Source organism: Mytilus galloprovincialis, chromosome 13 (assembly GCF_965363235.1).
Source record: "Mytilus galloprovincialis chromosome 13, xbMytGall1.hap1.1, whole genome shotgun sequence".
NCBI lineage: Eukaryota > Metazoa > Mollusca > Bivalvia > Mytilida > Mytilidae > Mytilus > Mytilus galloprovincialis.
The window spans coordinates 31,356,340-31,374,021 of NC_134850.1; the positions used below are offsets into that span (position 1 = coordinate 31,356,340).

At 32.1% G+C, this 17,682-nt stretch overlaps 1 protein-coding gene across 1 annotated transcript; it reads right to left on the reverse strand.

Annotated features, from left to right (window-relative positions):
- Positions 1–229: 229 nt before the first annotated feature.
- LOC143057735 (uncharacterized) lies at positions 230–3,822 on the reverse strand. The gene is made up of 3 exons (XM_076231110.1): positions 3,544–3,822; positions 2,509–2,565; positions 230–547 (listed from the first exon to the last, which is right to left on the reverse strand). Exons 1-3 carry the CDS (start codon positions 3,698–3,700, stop codon positions 423–425), a joined length of 339 nt encoding a protein of 112 aa, XP_076087225.1. The 5' UTR covers positions 3,701–3,822; the 3' UTR covers positions 230–422.
- Positions 3,823–17,682: the final 13,860 nt, after the last annotated feature.

The window sequence follows — 17,682 nt, forward strand, 5'->3', positions numbered from 1 at the left end:
AGACCTATGATTATCCAGGATTTCCTCTTTGGTAAGTGTCGTGAGGGTATATATTGAGTTTCCAAGTGAATTGTCAATACCTAATTCGTTTATCCAGCAGTTAATGTAATGAGTTTTACACACAAAAACGATGTTGTTTGTTTTACAATATATTCTATTCTTTATGTTTCAGCAATATATTTTGTTTTATTCTTTATTTATGACCCTCTACATCATGCCATTTTTCTTTATTTTGTTGGTTCAAACCAGAACCTCGTATGTTGCTGTCTCTTTGAGGACTTCCCTTCTTCTCATTTATTCGTGCATTTATAAAAGGAAAGATAACAGGATAAATAAATATTTATATTAGCATCAAATTAACAAACGTTGGGTACCCACAATATATCTATTCGCCTATTGCTCAGATAGGAGGGACGGTAGCATTAGCCGGTAGCAGCAGTGGTGGCTGCAGCCGCAGTGGTGGCAGCAGCCGCAGTGGTAGCAGCAGCCGCAGTGGTGGCAGCAGCTGCAGTGGTAGCGGCAGCAGCAGTGGTATCTACTGCAGCAGCTGTAATAGAAACAAGAGAAAATCAATTGAACATCATAACAGTCATGCAATGATATAGTGTATTTAACATATGTAGCGGATATGAGGGGTTGAATATTCCAATTTCTAGGAAAGAAATATCCTTTGGAAATAAAACTGTTTTCGTTTGTTGATGTGGTTCATAAATGTTTCTCGTTTCACGTTTTTATACAGATTACACCGTAAGATTTCCCGTTTAAATGGTTTAACACTAGTTATTTTTTGGGGCCCCTTATAGCTTGCTGTTCGGTGTAAGCCAGGACTCCGAGATGAAGACCGTACTTTGACTTATGATGGTTTATTTTTATTCATTGTGACTTGGATGGAGAGTTGTCTCATAGGCACTCATACAATATCTTCGTATATCTGTTGTCCTGTTTAGACCGGTTTGTAAATAAATCAAGGCAGTTTAAAAAAAAAGTTTACAAAAGGCTAAATAATCTGTGTTTAAAAATAAATTTCGCAGTAAAATAAACAAGCATGACTAGCAACTGGTGAAATAGAAAAGTTTGTTTCTTGAAAAATAACGCTCACTTTTTGTCCTCCTCCTTTTCTTTTCCCTCGTAATTGAAAGTCTCCTTACTGTGATAAACACCGCTATGTATTATATTCACCGAAGTGACCGCGATGGCCGAGTGGTCTAAGTAGTTATTACTGTTTAAGAGAAGGAAAAACATAGTTACTACTGTATTCATTAGCCTGTTAATACCGATGTTGTGCGTGCGAACCCAGCTTATTTAATATTATTGTCAGTTTTCCTATCAAAGGTCGGTTGTTTTCTCCGTGCACTCCAGCTTCCCCCACCAATAAAAACTCGCTGCCACGACATAGTCCAAAATCAATACATAAAAATTGCGTTAAAACACCAAAAATCAAATTATATTAACTGTTTCCTACACAGGCAAATTTCACGCACAATAATATCACGTGAATTTAATTCATGTGAATCTCATATGAAATTTATATTAATTTCATCTCAAACGAACTTAAACATGTTTCTTAAACAAAAGTAAAATCCCAAAAATACTGAAAATAGGAAAATTCAAAACGGTAAGTCCCTAATCAAATGGCAAAATGAAATATCAATTATCAGAAACTTTTAAATATAGATTTAAAAACAGGGGAAATATTTGTCAGTGGATCTTAAGCAAGCAATAACCGATATATGATGTTAGAATGAAAATATATGATTTTTTTAGGAGACGAAACTTTAAAAAAAAAAGGCGGATTTACAAAAAAAAAAAAAAAAAAAATAAAGGACACATTACCCTTGCATTAGTTTCACATCAAGATATATTTTGAAATAGTGTTCTTACTTAAATTCATAACTTAAAAGTCATATGTGTTTATCTTTATATTCTCACATTTATCGGAGTTATTTGTCAGGAAATCAAACTGCTAAAGCCTGAAGAAATGTTTTAAGATCGTACCAACCACCTTGACTCAAATCATGTTTGCGCGTTTAATTTTCATGATATTTTGAACCTTTGACAAAAAAAAACATTAATTAAAAAAACATACTTTATCGAGAGAAATTATTGGATATATAGCAGTTTGACAAATCTAATTTTGATCTTTGAGAAACTTAATATTTCCATAACAACAGAATGTGATAAAAACGTTTAACTTATTTTATACAGTTATAACCCTGTAATGTTCTGTACTACCTTAAACCGCAGGAACATCATATAAACTACATTCAATAGCAACATGTAGCATTAAAGAACATTTTTGATTGTAAGGAAATATGTAGATTTATGAAGCTCAATTTTCAGTATACGATATAGATTCTCTAATTTTTAATTTTTCATAAGATTTGCTAACTTAGGAATTTTAATTCTGTAAGTGAAACAAATACATGATAAAATTATTAATACTGCTTTTCTGACAAAGACAACGTAAGGTAACTGAAGACAAATTTGCCAGTAAAGATTAAAACATACCTGTTGTGGCCATTGCTGTTGTAGCTGTAGTCGTTGTAACAATACCCAAAGCCAATACTACAATTTGATATAAATTAATTATTAATACATGTCTAAAAAACATAATTGACGTACAAATAGCGACGGAGCATTAAACATAATTAAAAATTTCATGTTTTTTAATTGTTTTTCAAAACATGGTTCGAAGCTTTTCTCATATTGCACGGCAATAATGATTTTGCAGAAATATTTAATGATCATCATGACTTTTTTGATGGGATACTTTTTACATGAAAATCTGATAAACATGGATCATTGAATTTTAAATCATATTAAAACGAATTATCAAAACTTCTGAACAAATCTTGGTTTTAATGTGCTTGTTCCAACTATGGACTTTCAAAAATGTGTATCTGTATTGAAAATTTAAATCATTTGTAGTTGATTTCAGATCTTTTACAGTCAATGTTTCAATTATTTTAAATACATTGCATACTATCAGCACCTTCACGATACCTTACAGGAACTCCATTTCTTACGCAATCAAATATACTCGTCTTTTAGAAAAACATTAAAAATTACTGTAATATTTTTTCTGTCTATGAAGCTGGTGGTGCAAACTACCAGGCCTCCTCATAGCCTCATAGGCATGATAGTAGTGCACAGTCAACGTTATACAAATATATAAATTGTTTCGTATGAGGCTTGGACACTGGGGAAGGTTGAGGTTTTACCGATTCCTTCCCTAGTTTTGTGCCTAATTCAAAAAAGAGTTAATATTTTTCTGACAGTGACCTAATATTGTTTATTTACTTCAACTTACATTACTAAATTGATAGCTATTTAAATTGTAAATTTAATATCAAACTTATTATTATTCCTTTTTCTCTGATTGTTAAAAAAGTTCTCTATGGTGAAATTGACATTGCACAAAATATATAGCTGTGTTACTATTTTAAGGAACACAACTAGTTGCAGTATAAAATTACATATTGATTTTGGATAATAATTACATACTTATTTTAGATAATAATTATTTGTTAAAGTATTACTTACATAGCAAGGGTATGGCTAACAGTGGCAATAATGATTCCAACAATCCACCCATTGTATTATCGAATCCATTATCTTCAACCAATAAAACGGTCCGTCTTTCTTCATTAGGTCGTCTAATAGGAAACGGTCTAGGTATAGGCAAAGGCAAAATGCTCATCCCAGCTGGAGGTCCTTTTCTCTGTGGTGGTGGGGGTGGAAATTTATGACAGCTGACCTGAACAGGACCAGAAGTCAATCCAATAAAAATTGCTACGACACAGATGCTCAGTTTGAGATACGCCATCTATTTAAAACAAAAATCTAATTTACCAAGGCCTTTCTACATTTAAATGCATAATAAACATTTTCTACTGAAGATACATATATTATGTGCAAAGGAGTAGGTTCGACAAGGCTCTAAAATGGCCCTCATTTTTAGCTTAAATTTCAAACTAGAATTTATGGACTAATATCCCAATTATTCATAATTAATACAGTGACTTGATAGGCCATTTTGTTGAAAATTTACGTTCCTGTGTTCAACTGATGACGTCACAAACAGTAATCGGTGTTATTTTCCACAAAAAATCAAGGTAAATTGGTAAATTTCTATTGATTATTGGAAATGAAACATAGAGCGCATACGTCGACAAAAATGATCTTTGAAAACAATGTTTGTTATGACATTTTACATGTTTAGTTTGTCGACCCCTGTGCTTTATGTTTCTTGGTCCTATATCTTGATGACATCCGGACAATTTTGTCAAATTTCGTCAAAATCTCTTATTTTTACCTACTTTGAATGTAAAAATCAACGCTTCAGAACACAAATTTCACACAAATAGTTATATTTAACTTTCTAACATGTCTTTAAGACAACTTAGATAAATGCAAAATTAGTATACCGCTGTTCAAAAGTCGTAATTCGATAGACAAAAAACAAAATCGGGGTAACAAACTAAAACTGAGGGAAACGCATTAAATATAAGAGGAGAACAACGACACAACATTAAAATGTAACACACACAGAAACGGACTTAGCATTAGACAAAATCCCATGAGAATAACAAATATAACATCAATATCAAAAATTTGGGATAGAAAAGTACCGTGACACGTCTTATAGTAATGTGAATTCACACTCAGATATCAGAGAAAACAAACGACACAACGTTAAAATGTTACACACACAGAAACAAACTATAATATAACAATGACCATATTCCTGACTTGGTAAAGGACATTTTTTATGGAAAAAATGGTGGGTTGAACGGTTTTGTGGCATGCCCAACCTTCCGCTTTAATGGCAATAATAAATATAACATTAGAATGACAACATAACATTACAGGACTACAATAGAAATAAATAGGAGAACATATTAGACAAGGAAACACATGAATAATAGCTAACAAAAGGCACCAGGTTTAAAATTCAATACGCCAGAAGCGCGCCTCGTCCACACAAGACTTACCAGTGACGCCCAGATATAAAAGTTTTAAAGTCAAAACAAGTACAAAGTTGTACAGCACTGAAAATAAAAAGTTCAAAAATGCTGTGCCAAATACGGCTAGGGTTTTCTGGTGGGGATAAGAACATCCTTATTATTTAGAACAATTAATGCTATTGCAAACAGTAAATTTTATCAAATGAATATAAAAGATATAAACTGATGAAAAGTGATAAAACTGAACCATTACCTAATTACAGAAAAACAAAAACCGGAGACATAACATAAACCGACACAAAAAATAGACACACCCGACTTAGTCAAGGCCTAAAGCAAAAAGTGAAAAAGTGACGTAACATACGAAGTGGTGAAAAGGCACACAAAATGACGTCACATTTGAAATTCTAAAACAGCACACAGTGACGTCACATTTGAATGGATAAAACTATTTCTCAAAAATAAGATAGAATTAGGATTGATTTAAGATTATAATTGAACTAAATACTGATATTACATTTAATAACAATGAACATTGCAATACTTATTAATAGCAAATTGAGGTAGCAATTAACTATATTATATAGCTTTGTCCGGTTTGTTTTGAATCTAACAGCAAACGTAAAACATCGTACAATTGAACCAATCAATTCTAGTAAATGAAGGTGGTGATTAATTTTCTTTACCATAACACATGAATATGATAGAAAAGACGTCAACACATTTGACAAAATCCGATGAGAATTACAAATTTAACATCAAAGTACAATGTAAATACATGAATTTGGGATAGACAAGTACCGTAACACGTCTTATAGTTATGCGAAATAACACTTAGCATGCAAAGCTCTAATTTTTTTCACGGATTTGGCTATACTTTTTTGGAACTTTTGGATTATAGCTCTACATCTTTTATATAAGCTTTGGATTTTACATATTTTGGCCACGAGCATCACTGAAGAGACATTATTTGTCGAAATGCGCATCTGGTGCTGTTACTACCACTGGGTCGATGCCTCTGCTGGTGGACTGTTAGTCCTCGAGGGTATCACCAGCCCAGTAGCCAGTACTCCGGTACTGGCATGAAAATACGGATTTTTTGTATTATTAAATTTGCTGTTACAAAATGTTAAAAAATAATATAAATTAAGGAATGTATCTCCCTCATGCAAAGCTCTAATTCCTTTCACGGATTTGGCTATACTTTTTTGGAACTTTTGGATTATAGCTCTACATCTTTTATATAAGCTTTGGATTTTACATATTTTGGCCACGAGCATCACTGAAGAGACATTATTTGTCGAAATGCGCATCTGGTGCAGAAAAATTGGTACCGTTAATGTTATTAGCAAAACAGTCACAATTGGGAATAAGTCACGTTCGGTAATTAAAAGATTAGACGACGTAATGACAAACCACAATCTACCATGTGGTAAAAATGTCCTTAGCTAGTTTGGTCAAAGACGAGTCGTATGGATCAACCAATTCGTGATGGTTTCCAAATTTTAATCTGTCCTCCTCATAACTTTGTTGGAGCATTAAACATTTTTTATCTGTTACCCTTGAACTTTATAATCGGCGCCAAATATGGACCTTACCGGACATACACACAAGTGTTACCTATCAACAGGACAAACGTTACATTTGTTGTAATCAAAAGGTCATAAGACATTGACACTTAAGTTGAAAGTCAACTGGTTGATATATTTGTCTGAGTAAATATAATTAATGTTTTTTATATAAAAATAAATAGGTTTCCAGTCCATTTGTGTAACAAACAATTTAATCGTTTGCGTTTTGTTTATTGTTACATGATCGATATTTGCTTAATTGTTACATGCACGTACGCTGACCTGTTATTCATTTGATTGTCAAATTTTTCTACATCGATAAATATTTATATCTTCACCAATTTTTTAACAAGATGATATGTTGAGGAGGATTGGAAGTTGGTTTTTTTTTCAGTTTTCCACATTGTTTACCAAATCGTCTACTGAACACATGTTTTGATTTTGACAAATAAATCTGCTTTCCTTCGGTTAATGCGTGCTGAACGTACACGCATGTTGCAAACTAGCCTAAGAAAAACTTAAAAAGGAATTATTGTGTATAAAGAAATATCCATAAATGTTATACTTGTAGTTTTTGGAGCAAAAAGTTAAAATTTAACAGAAATCAATAATTAAACTACTTCAACCATGCAAAAAAGCTATTACATTCTTTGAATTTAAATACTAAAATTTCCCAGTAACACATATAGAGAAATAATATCACCTTTAACTACAACGACAGCATAAGAACATTAGAAAACATATGTCACTGGTTTCGTATCCAATATTTAAAGATTTCAGCATGAACATTCGAAAAATATTCCTGGTATCTCTGCCTCTCTGTTTCCTACCGACAATTCAGAGATTCCTTATAGGGATAGCTATAGAGGTCTCTATACGGTCTACCAGTGAAAAAGGTATTCCATAAAAATTCTGTGGCTATTGGTGTGTGTTTGTTCATCTACATTGGCTAGAAGTGTAGGGGGTGATCGAGATCTGGCAAACCATATTTAATATTCTCGTTTTTTTTTATTTTATATAAATTAGACCGTTGGTTTTCCCGTTTGAATGGTTTTACACTAGTAATTTTGGGGCCCTTTATAGCTTGTTGTTTGGTGTGAGCCAAGGCTCCGTATTGAAGGCCGTACATTGACATATAATGGTTTACTTTTTTTTTTAATTGTTATTTGGATGGAGATTTGTCTCATTGGCACTCACACCACATCTTCCTATATCTATTAAACCCGCCGCTTTTATCGCCTGTCACACATCAGTAGCCTCTGATCATTGTAAGTCTTTAAGGTTTTATTTTCAGCTCATTCATATGTTTTGGAGTTTAATGTGTATCAATTTTCACTCAACTAGTTCACACTTTGCTTAGGGGACAGCTGAAACCCGCGCCCGGTGCGGGATTTTCTAGTTTTGTTGAAGCGTTAGTTGTCGCCTTCGGCTGATTTATGTCCATTGGTCGAATTGCACCCTCTTCATTTTCTCTTTGACAAATTCCCATTTCTATTCTCAATTTTAAATTTACTAAACAGTTTAATCTTAATTTGAAAAAAAAATCTTTTATATATTTGTTAATATAGATTAGGGGCAAGAAAATACTTTATATTTACCATGGCAAAAACAAATGTTACCTTTTTTAGAGTTAAAAAACAATTGTAAAGTTTATAATATTTTAAAAGACTTCAAAGTTGAAAACAAATCGTCTATTGTTTAAGGCATTCATAATGATAGTTGTGTCAGATTTTATATAAGTTTGTCGATTCAGTATTGCGTATAAAGCAACCAAAGTTCAAATGAAGTAGATGAAGAAATTATAGGTAATCGTACGACCTTCCATAATGAGAAAAAAACATACCGCATAGTCGTCTTTAAAAGGCATGAACAATTTATACAATTCAGCTGAGAAAACAAGCAGCCCAAATCATTACAAAATCATTTACGAAAAACAAATATAACAAAAATGAACAAACGACAACTGCAGGCTCCTGGCTCCTGGCTAAAATAACCAATAACCATCATAATTCAGCTATGAATAAAAATAAATCACTTACTTTTTGTATTAAATAAATGAGAAATAACATTTTGAACTCAAAGAGTAATGTTCTTTGTTTTAATTGCAAGTTTGATAGGCTGAATTTAAAATAAATAGTTAAGTGAAGAATAACAATTTATTTACCTTTGTGTTGGATTGTTTGTCCTGTCCAAGAAAATGTCCCTACCCTACACTTTTATATGCAGTGATAAGGAAGATATGCCTGCGGGAAACTCTTTATACATACCAAATATTGTATATTTAGAGAAAAAAAAATATCTATTGATTACATAACTGATAAAGTATAGAGAACACCATGTTATTTTGTTCAATAGTACAATTATACGTCATTTTGTATGTAGAAGTACAAATTATTTCATTTGCATTACTACGAAAGTTGATTAGAAATTCTCGGACCAAACCAAATGAAGGTAAATCCCGTGATATGTATTGCACTAACGGTAATCATTGTCATCATCTCGAAACTTAGGAAACGGGGAATCTACTATTTAGTTTCAAGAACACACATATTCAAAGAAGGTAAAACCATTGAGCTATTTCATGTTCTAATTTTGCTAAAACTTATAATATCTTGACTGTTTCTATCTTTCTATTGTAGTTTCAGCCAAACACAAAATATCTCATAATTCATTTTACCCGCCATGTAAACTTATCCATCCTTTATGAAAGTTACTTCTAAAAGGTTATTGATTTAACACATTGAGGATATCTTTGAAAATCTTTTTATTGTTACCAATAAACTAATAAAAGTACCAGGGTTAAAACTTAGTACGCCAGTGTTGAAGAGCATTGTAGACCCGAAATTCTGGAAGATTTTGCCAAAAACAACGAATGTTACATATTCCTGGGGTTTAAATCATTAGTTTATGTGGACGTCGACAAATTCAAAATTTTGTTAACATTTTATTCCTATTTGTGACTATACAAATGATAATTCGTGTAAATGTAAAACTGTTGATTTCTGGTCTGGTGATTCCAATATTGATTTTTATTCATAAATACTTTACAATAAATCTATTGCATGTGAACTGCTTGACTCGAGTCAGGGAATCCTCACATAAAACACAAATCAGACAGTAGTTGCGTTTGTTTGAAGTGCCTTACATTTTTTTCATGTGGTGTTCTCTAATTTAAATGGTAAAGGTGTCTTAATTGTTTACGGCCCCACATATATCTATAGTTGACAAGATAAATTGAGAACTTGAGATCACTCTCATGTTGCTCAGTCTTCAGTTTTGTTTACGGCCCCACATATATCTATAGTTGAGAACTTGAGATCACCTTCATGTTGCTCAGTCTTCAGTTTTGTTTACGGCCCCACATATATCTATAGTTGAGAATTTGAGATCACCCTCATGTTGCTCAGTCTTCAGTTTTGTTTACGGCCCCACATATATCTATAGTTGAGAACATGAGATCACCCTCATGTTGCTCAGTCTTCAGTTTTGTTTACGGCCCCACATATATCTATAGTTGAGAATTTGAGATCACCCTCATGTTGCTCAGTCTTCAGTTTTGTTTACAGCCCCACATATATCTATAGTTAAGAACTTGAGATCAACCTCATGTTGCTCAGTCTTCAGTTTTGTTTACGGCCCCACATATATCTATAGTTGAGAACTTGAGATCACCCTCATGTTGTTCAGTCTTCAGTTTTGTTTACGGCCCCACATATATCTATAGTTGAGAACTTGAGATCCTCCTCATGTGCTCAGTCTTCAGTTTTCTATGTTGTTCACTGTTGTTTGTCTATAGATTTTTTTTTATGCCCCACCGACGATAGTAGAGGGGCATTATGTTTTCTGGTCTGTGCATCCGTTCGTCCGTTCGTCCGTCCGTCCGTTCGTCAGTCCGTCTGTTCGTTCGTCTATCCCGCTTCAGATTAAATTTTCTGGTCGAGGTAGTTTTTGATGAAGTAGAAGTCTAATCAACTTGAAACTTAGTATACATGTTCCTTATGATATCATCTTTCTAATTTTAATGCCAAATTAGAGTTCTGACCCCAATTTCACGGTCCACTGAACATAGAAAATGATAGTGCGAGTGGGACATTCGTGTACTGGGGACACATTTTTTTTTTCTTTTTTCAGATGTAACATTTTCAGTTTTTTTTCTACTTATCACCTTGGTATCTGTCGGCCCTTCCACAAATACATAATTTAATTTTTGAAAGATAATTGTCTCATTGGCAATCATACCACAGCGATATATGTAAAACTCCTTTAAGGGAAAATTGTATAGAGATACATGTATTAGGTAACAATATATAAATTTTAAGTGTTGAAATATTCAAACAATTGCATTATTCTCGTCTATAAAAACTTCTTAATCATTTCTGATTTAACAGAAACCTACATGAAACCATGCTACATTTCCTAACAGTTTGTATGTTTTTATTTTAATAATTCTGTTTGTACATGAACTGCAGAGAAATACTATAGTGTTATCAACTGGCTGTTTCTGTATTGGCACTGGTATAGATTCAAGGTTTTCTGTATTGGCCTCGATACCCATAACGTCGAGGGCCAATACAGCTGACTGAGAATCTATACCAGTGCCAATACAGATACAGCCAGTTCAAAGCACTTTTATTCAATAATCCAACTTTGTCAATACAGACTTGTTCTGAATGCTGTATTACACACATCAAATGTGAATATAGGACCACTATTTCCAATAAGGAATGGCAATGATGTGAATATAGGGCCAACATTTCAATACGGACTGGCAATGAATCCTGAATTACAAGCACAATATATGTTAAGATGTAATTCAAGATTCATTGCCAGTCCGTATTGGAAATATTGGACCGGGCCGAAAATCAATAAAGATCACATGATTTATGTGACCAGGATGACGTCACCAGTATGACACATGCCATTTTGGTAGAATTATGGCTGTTTTAATCATTTTATTTAATAAACTATAATAATGAGAGTTCCAATTTTTTTCCTATTTGATACTTTTACCTGTTAATGTATGTTTGTTTTGTTCACACATCGTTGTTAATAAAATGGAAATGTATGCGACTGTCTTAAAATGAGTTTTAGTTAGCTATAAAACCATGTTAAATCCAACGTTTGTCAACATAAGAAAATGCCTGTACCAATACAGGAATACGATAATTGTTATCTAATCGTTTGATGTGTTTGAGTTTTCTATTTGACATTTAATTAGGCACATTCCGTTTTGAATTTTCATCGGAAATTGATATTTTTCCTAAAACTCTTTCTCTCATACGACAATACAAATAATTCATAAACCCGGCCGCAGGTTTTCTCTTGTGAATTATTTTACATCGTCTGGTCTCGTGCACCTTTTAAGAGGATAACGATTCTGCTAAGGGGTAAAAGGCCGTTAAGATATTTGTGCTATTGATGGATAGTTGTATAATGCGACATGTCCTTATTCTAAAATGAATAGAAATCAATTGAGATCTTTTAAAGAATAAATAAAACAATGAGGAACTAGATGAATCTTCCTGGTAAGAACATCAGTTATCATCCCCATAGGCCTAAAAAAAATGTTCTTTTAATTTTTCAAAATCATCACAATGTTAATGATATTTTTTTTATATTTATGCATTTCTGAAAAGACAATTTTTTACAAAATGTTACAAAAAAAAAGGTTTCGAAATAATAAGAACTTCATACAAATGACAATTTGTTATCATGAATTCACTATTGAGGATGCTTGATATAGCAAGAAAGTTGATAAAGATAAATGAAATGTAAATTTTGTTCTTTAAATTTAATTGTAGGAGAAATTCCTTACATTTGTTGTTGTATATTATGAATTGTCCAGTATTTCAACAGAATGTAATATTTTTTTAAAATTTAAACTGGGTTTTTTTTTATGAGCATGACCTCATTTGCAATACTATAGCTTTTATTTGTAATGAATATTTTATAATAAGAAAAAAGTAAAATCCCAAAATTACTGAACTCCGAGGAAAATTCAAAACGGAAAGTCCCTAATCAAACGGCAAAATCAAATGATGAAACACATCTAACGAATTGACACCAACTGTCATATTACCGACTTAGTACAGGCATTTTCAAATCGTAAAATCATCAAAAAATGCTATCATGAAATCAATATCAGCTCAAGCATCATCATTATTGTTTCTTTTCTTTTGTCTATTTGTTATCTTTATATGCACTATATCCTTTTGTTGGATATTAATCATGACAATTGGTGTAATATAGTAGTCGTATCAGCATTCACGAAAATGCATTAGTATTCTAACAAATATCTAAGAAAAAATCCCAAATTTAACTATTTTAGAAACTTACGTAAATCCTGACGAGAATAATTGATAAGTAACGATTTGATGTGCGTCTAGAGCACAATTTTGTCTTGTCCCCCATATAACGGAACTTGGTGAGACTGTCATCAAAGTGAGAGGTTTAGCGCTATAAAAACCAGGTTTAATCCACTATTTTCTACATTTGAAAATGCCTGTACCAAGTCAGGAATATGAAAATTCTTGTCCATTCATTTTAGATGTGTTTTGTCATTTGATTTTGCGATGTGATTCCGATTACATTTTCCTCTGAGTTCAGTATTTTTGTGATTTTATTTTTTTTATATAGATATATCCTCAAAAGTAAACACGAGAGGTAGCGTGGATACATATATAACATTCGTCTCAACTCGGCCGATTCCGTACCGAGAGTAGCGGATTCTACCGAGTATTGCCGAATGACATATATAAGTAACGAGGAACAAGGTTAGCAATATCAAGTGAATAGACCTTTCAAAAACCCATTAATATATTTGAAACAAATATTTCAATCTTTTTGTTTAAAACACTTATGACAATAAGGACACATCAATTTTCAAGACAAAAGCTTCAAGGGAAAATTAACATATCTTAACTTATGTTAAACAGGAAGTGAACTTCAATATTTTCAAGCTGACGATAATACATATTAGATTTAATTGAAGGTACTTGTGACTCTTATCATAGATAAATATTTAACCTGATCTACATAGGCTGAAGATTGTGCAGCTTTACTACAGTATATGAAACAAACGGATTAACAAAAAATACTTGGTTAATGTTTGTTCCTTCGACTGAACACAAATAAACAGAAGACCTATCAATAGTTCCACACCTACCGAAATCATACAATAAATGCTGCAGCTGAGATAAACTATGGTATAAACTGACATTTTCGATACAAAAATTTTCAAAATAGTTTGCAAACCCATTATACATATCAAGGTAAGAAGACTGGTAATTTCTAGATTAAAGCGTTAACTCGAAGCCACACCGGCAAAAACAAGAAGGAAATACTATGAATTGGTAATAATGTGAATCAATCATGATCCCTATCGTAGCAAACTTTGATAAGTTATCTGGTTTTATTTTACAATAATCATTATAATCACTCTTTGGAAAAAAAACAAATGTTTTCCCATGACAAGCTGTGTCCATACACTACAAACCAGTTAAAGTCTGAAATGGCCGATATCTGTACTCGACTGTTCTGATTTTTACTTAACCAGTATGAATTAGTCCAAAATTTACTTGATATTACTTGACTGCAGTCTGAACAATACTGAATAGTCTGAACTTGTACTTTACGTTCACTTGACCAATACTTCACCATTTTATACGAGTAATACATGTTACTATACTCGACATGATCTTAACCATACTTGACCTTGTCTTAATCATACATGACATTGTCTGAACCATACTTGACATAATCTCAACCGCACATAACATTATCTTAACAATAAATGGCATTGTCTGAACCATACGTGACCATTTTATCTCGTTTTAACCATACTCGTTTAATGTTTTTGTAGCTATCGTTTGTATTTTAACAATTCATGAATTGTTATACACACATTTTTATATACAATGGATATTTCAATAAGAATAAAAATAATTCAAGATTATCAAAGGAAGTAATTTCTTGGTGGATTTAAATAATATCATGAAATAAATTCAGTTTTCTTAGATACATTTGTATATACATGATATCAATTATATATTAAATGTTATTAAATTTGTTTAAAACTATCCCCCATTGTTAGTGCATACTCCAAAGGTGATCTTGGTGATGGTTTTACGATATGAGCAATCATTCAGCATTTTGATTTGTTGCTTTAATGGTGCACTTGATTGAAGTAGTCTCAGTTTTGAAGTCAATCATAGCATTGAGATATCCATGTACGGGAAGGACAGGTGTGTTCATATCTGAACCAGCATTATTATTGTTTATTTGATACCTGTATGGTTTTTGTTTTTAAACAAATTAAAATGTCCCTTTTGTCAAAACGGAATACGATAGCAAAATATTGTTTATAAATGATCATGGGTATACACCTTCTTATTTAAAAATATGCAACCATTCTGGAAACATGATGTTTGGCATATGAAATAAACACTATTAAGTGGTTAAACATAAGTGTTTTAATTAATCACACACACAGACTCTATTCATTTACAAAGTGAGCTGCCCAAAATTGTTTTTTTCTCCCTCTTCCTGTATACTAAAGAAATAGTTTAAGTATTTGACAGTCCCGGCACAAGATTGCTTCAGTCATTGGGTGTAAAAGAAACATCCAGATAACTATATTATTATATTAATTTTGTCCTATTTATGCAATTCAAAACATGGAAGTTTCGTATAATGATTTTCCAAATGAAAACCATTATCGTATCATCTTATAACAAAGAAAGACATATTATAATCTTATTGTCAGGCAGAAATTGAACAGCTGTAGGATTTCAAACTTAAGATGAAGATTGATGTTAATCATTTGAAATTTGAGTAAAAAATGACATTCAAAACTTGATACCAATTTTCGTGGGTTAAGTTGGAACAGGTGAACCAAGAATTCAAACCTTGAACGAATAACAAAATTTCTATAGGATTTGTGTGCAGAGATGGCAAAACCACTAATTCAAATAGCTGCGAAAATGCAAATTTTCCTCAATCCACAAAAATTGATACCCACAGAAATAAATGAATCAACAGTAAAAAAAATTACATCTCGTACAAGTCCATAACATATACAAATATTTCATACAGTGACATATTTGTCGATTATTTATTTCATAATTTCGAAGTTTTTTATACTTGACCTTAATAAATCATCAACACAAAACATGAAACACGTGAAAATCAAGTGAGATGATGGACATGTAAAAGAATTATTAATATATGTTTTTTGTATATCTTACATCTGTTTCTCGATTGTAATTTTATCATTACTAATTTAAATGATTTGGTGTATAAAAAATATTTCTTTTACATCCAATTTAGACAATATTTTCGTCACGTGGTTTTACTTTTTCTTTGTCTCATTTTCCGTGTGAGGTATCCAAAGTACTTACAATAGGCTTCACTGTTAAGGTCACTGCATACCAAAAAGCTATCGCTGAAATAAAACCAAAGGAAGACAATAATTTAATAGCAGTACAATTCCCGTTTAAGAATATAAAGCGTTCTGGGTAATATTAACAAAAGCGTACACCAAAACGTTGTGATTGGTTTAAAACGTGATAAACAATAGAAATTCAACCTTTTTCATTTTGGTGTACGAACAATGAGATTACCCATAGTCCTCTAGATTCTGAAAAGGCTAATTCTGAATATTTTGAAAATATAATGGATTGTGTTTTTTTTTTGTGTTTTAAATCTATGTGCAGGTGTTTCATAGTAAAACTTAGTCATTCAAATATATAAAATTTATTCAACTTGTTTCTGAATTTGATGTATCATATCACTTCATCTACAAACCTCGGTGTAATTGAAAGTTACACTTCATTATGCAGTGCGTCCGATGCGCTTTCTTGATTTACTTCAAAACTAGCTTAAGCCTTAACATTTGAAATCAAGGGATGATGTATACATATCTCCTATGGTTATGGCATGTTATCTACATGATTTTTGTGCATGATTGAATATTTTTTTGCATCACACTACACGGAGTGTGATACGAAAAAGGGATACGAAAACTGCCTTAATTTGATAAGTTTGATCAACTCATGTGACGATATTATTACTAGATTTATTTCACCTGACTGGGCGGGGTTTAAAAGTTTGCTTTTTCAAGATCAAAATAGATGCCGGAATATGACACACGACCTAATACTGGTACACGTGTGCAAACTACTTTGTCAACGATCCGCTTCTTTTTCCAATAAAATATTGTGTCGACCATGAGAGAAGAAGGTTTTACAACTCGTGATAATTTTATGTTGCTTGATATCAACTCTCATTGTTTAATTTCGATAGTAATAATAAACTCGCCGATGGCTCGTTACTCATTATACACAAATTAAATAACTCGAGTTGATCACAAGCGATATCCAATTCTCACTCGTTATGAAACCTATAAATAGAAACAACAAGCAATATGACAAAAAAGGACAGTCTATATTAACGAAATTCATAAACCCTTGCCAGAAAATATGTAATTAATCATATCACAAAAGCTCGGTACAAGGCCTGTAAAAGTCGGTATTTGTTTTGTATGTCAATTTTAAGTGTATTTCATAATATTTCTTTAGGCTTATCCAGTTGAAATGCTTTTCTGCTGTTTGTGTGACGTTCAGTGACAAATACTCAATGCATCTTTAGGAAATTCTCGCTTCAATATAAACATTGATAGAAATTAAACGTTCAAGAGATCCCTAGTATTTTTGCAGTTTGTATAGCTCTAAGATAGTCAAATATCATAAAATGTAGAATCATGTACGTTTAAGTAATAACATCCTGTGCAATTGAAGTACATCATCACTTTAACAAGAAGGAATAGTGTCTTGATAACGAAAAGTACATATATGTCAATTTATATACATGTATATAGATGTTTTGTCAACATATATGTAGGACCCGGAGGTACGATGGAGATGCTTAATTGCGATGTTCACGCCGAAGTGCGTTGGCCGTTTGCTGATGTGCGACTATTTATTTGACGCGTGATGACCAGTTTAAAATATAGAGATGTGCATTTATTATGAGAAGCAGATTTTAGATAGATAGTAAAACAAATCACATTTATTATACTATATATGTCTGCCAATAATTTCAGTTGCATACTTAATGAGATATCGTCCTCTTTGATTGTCTGCATG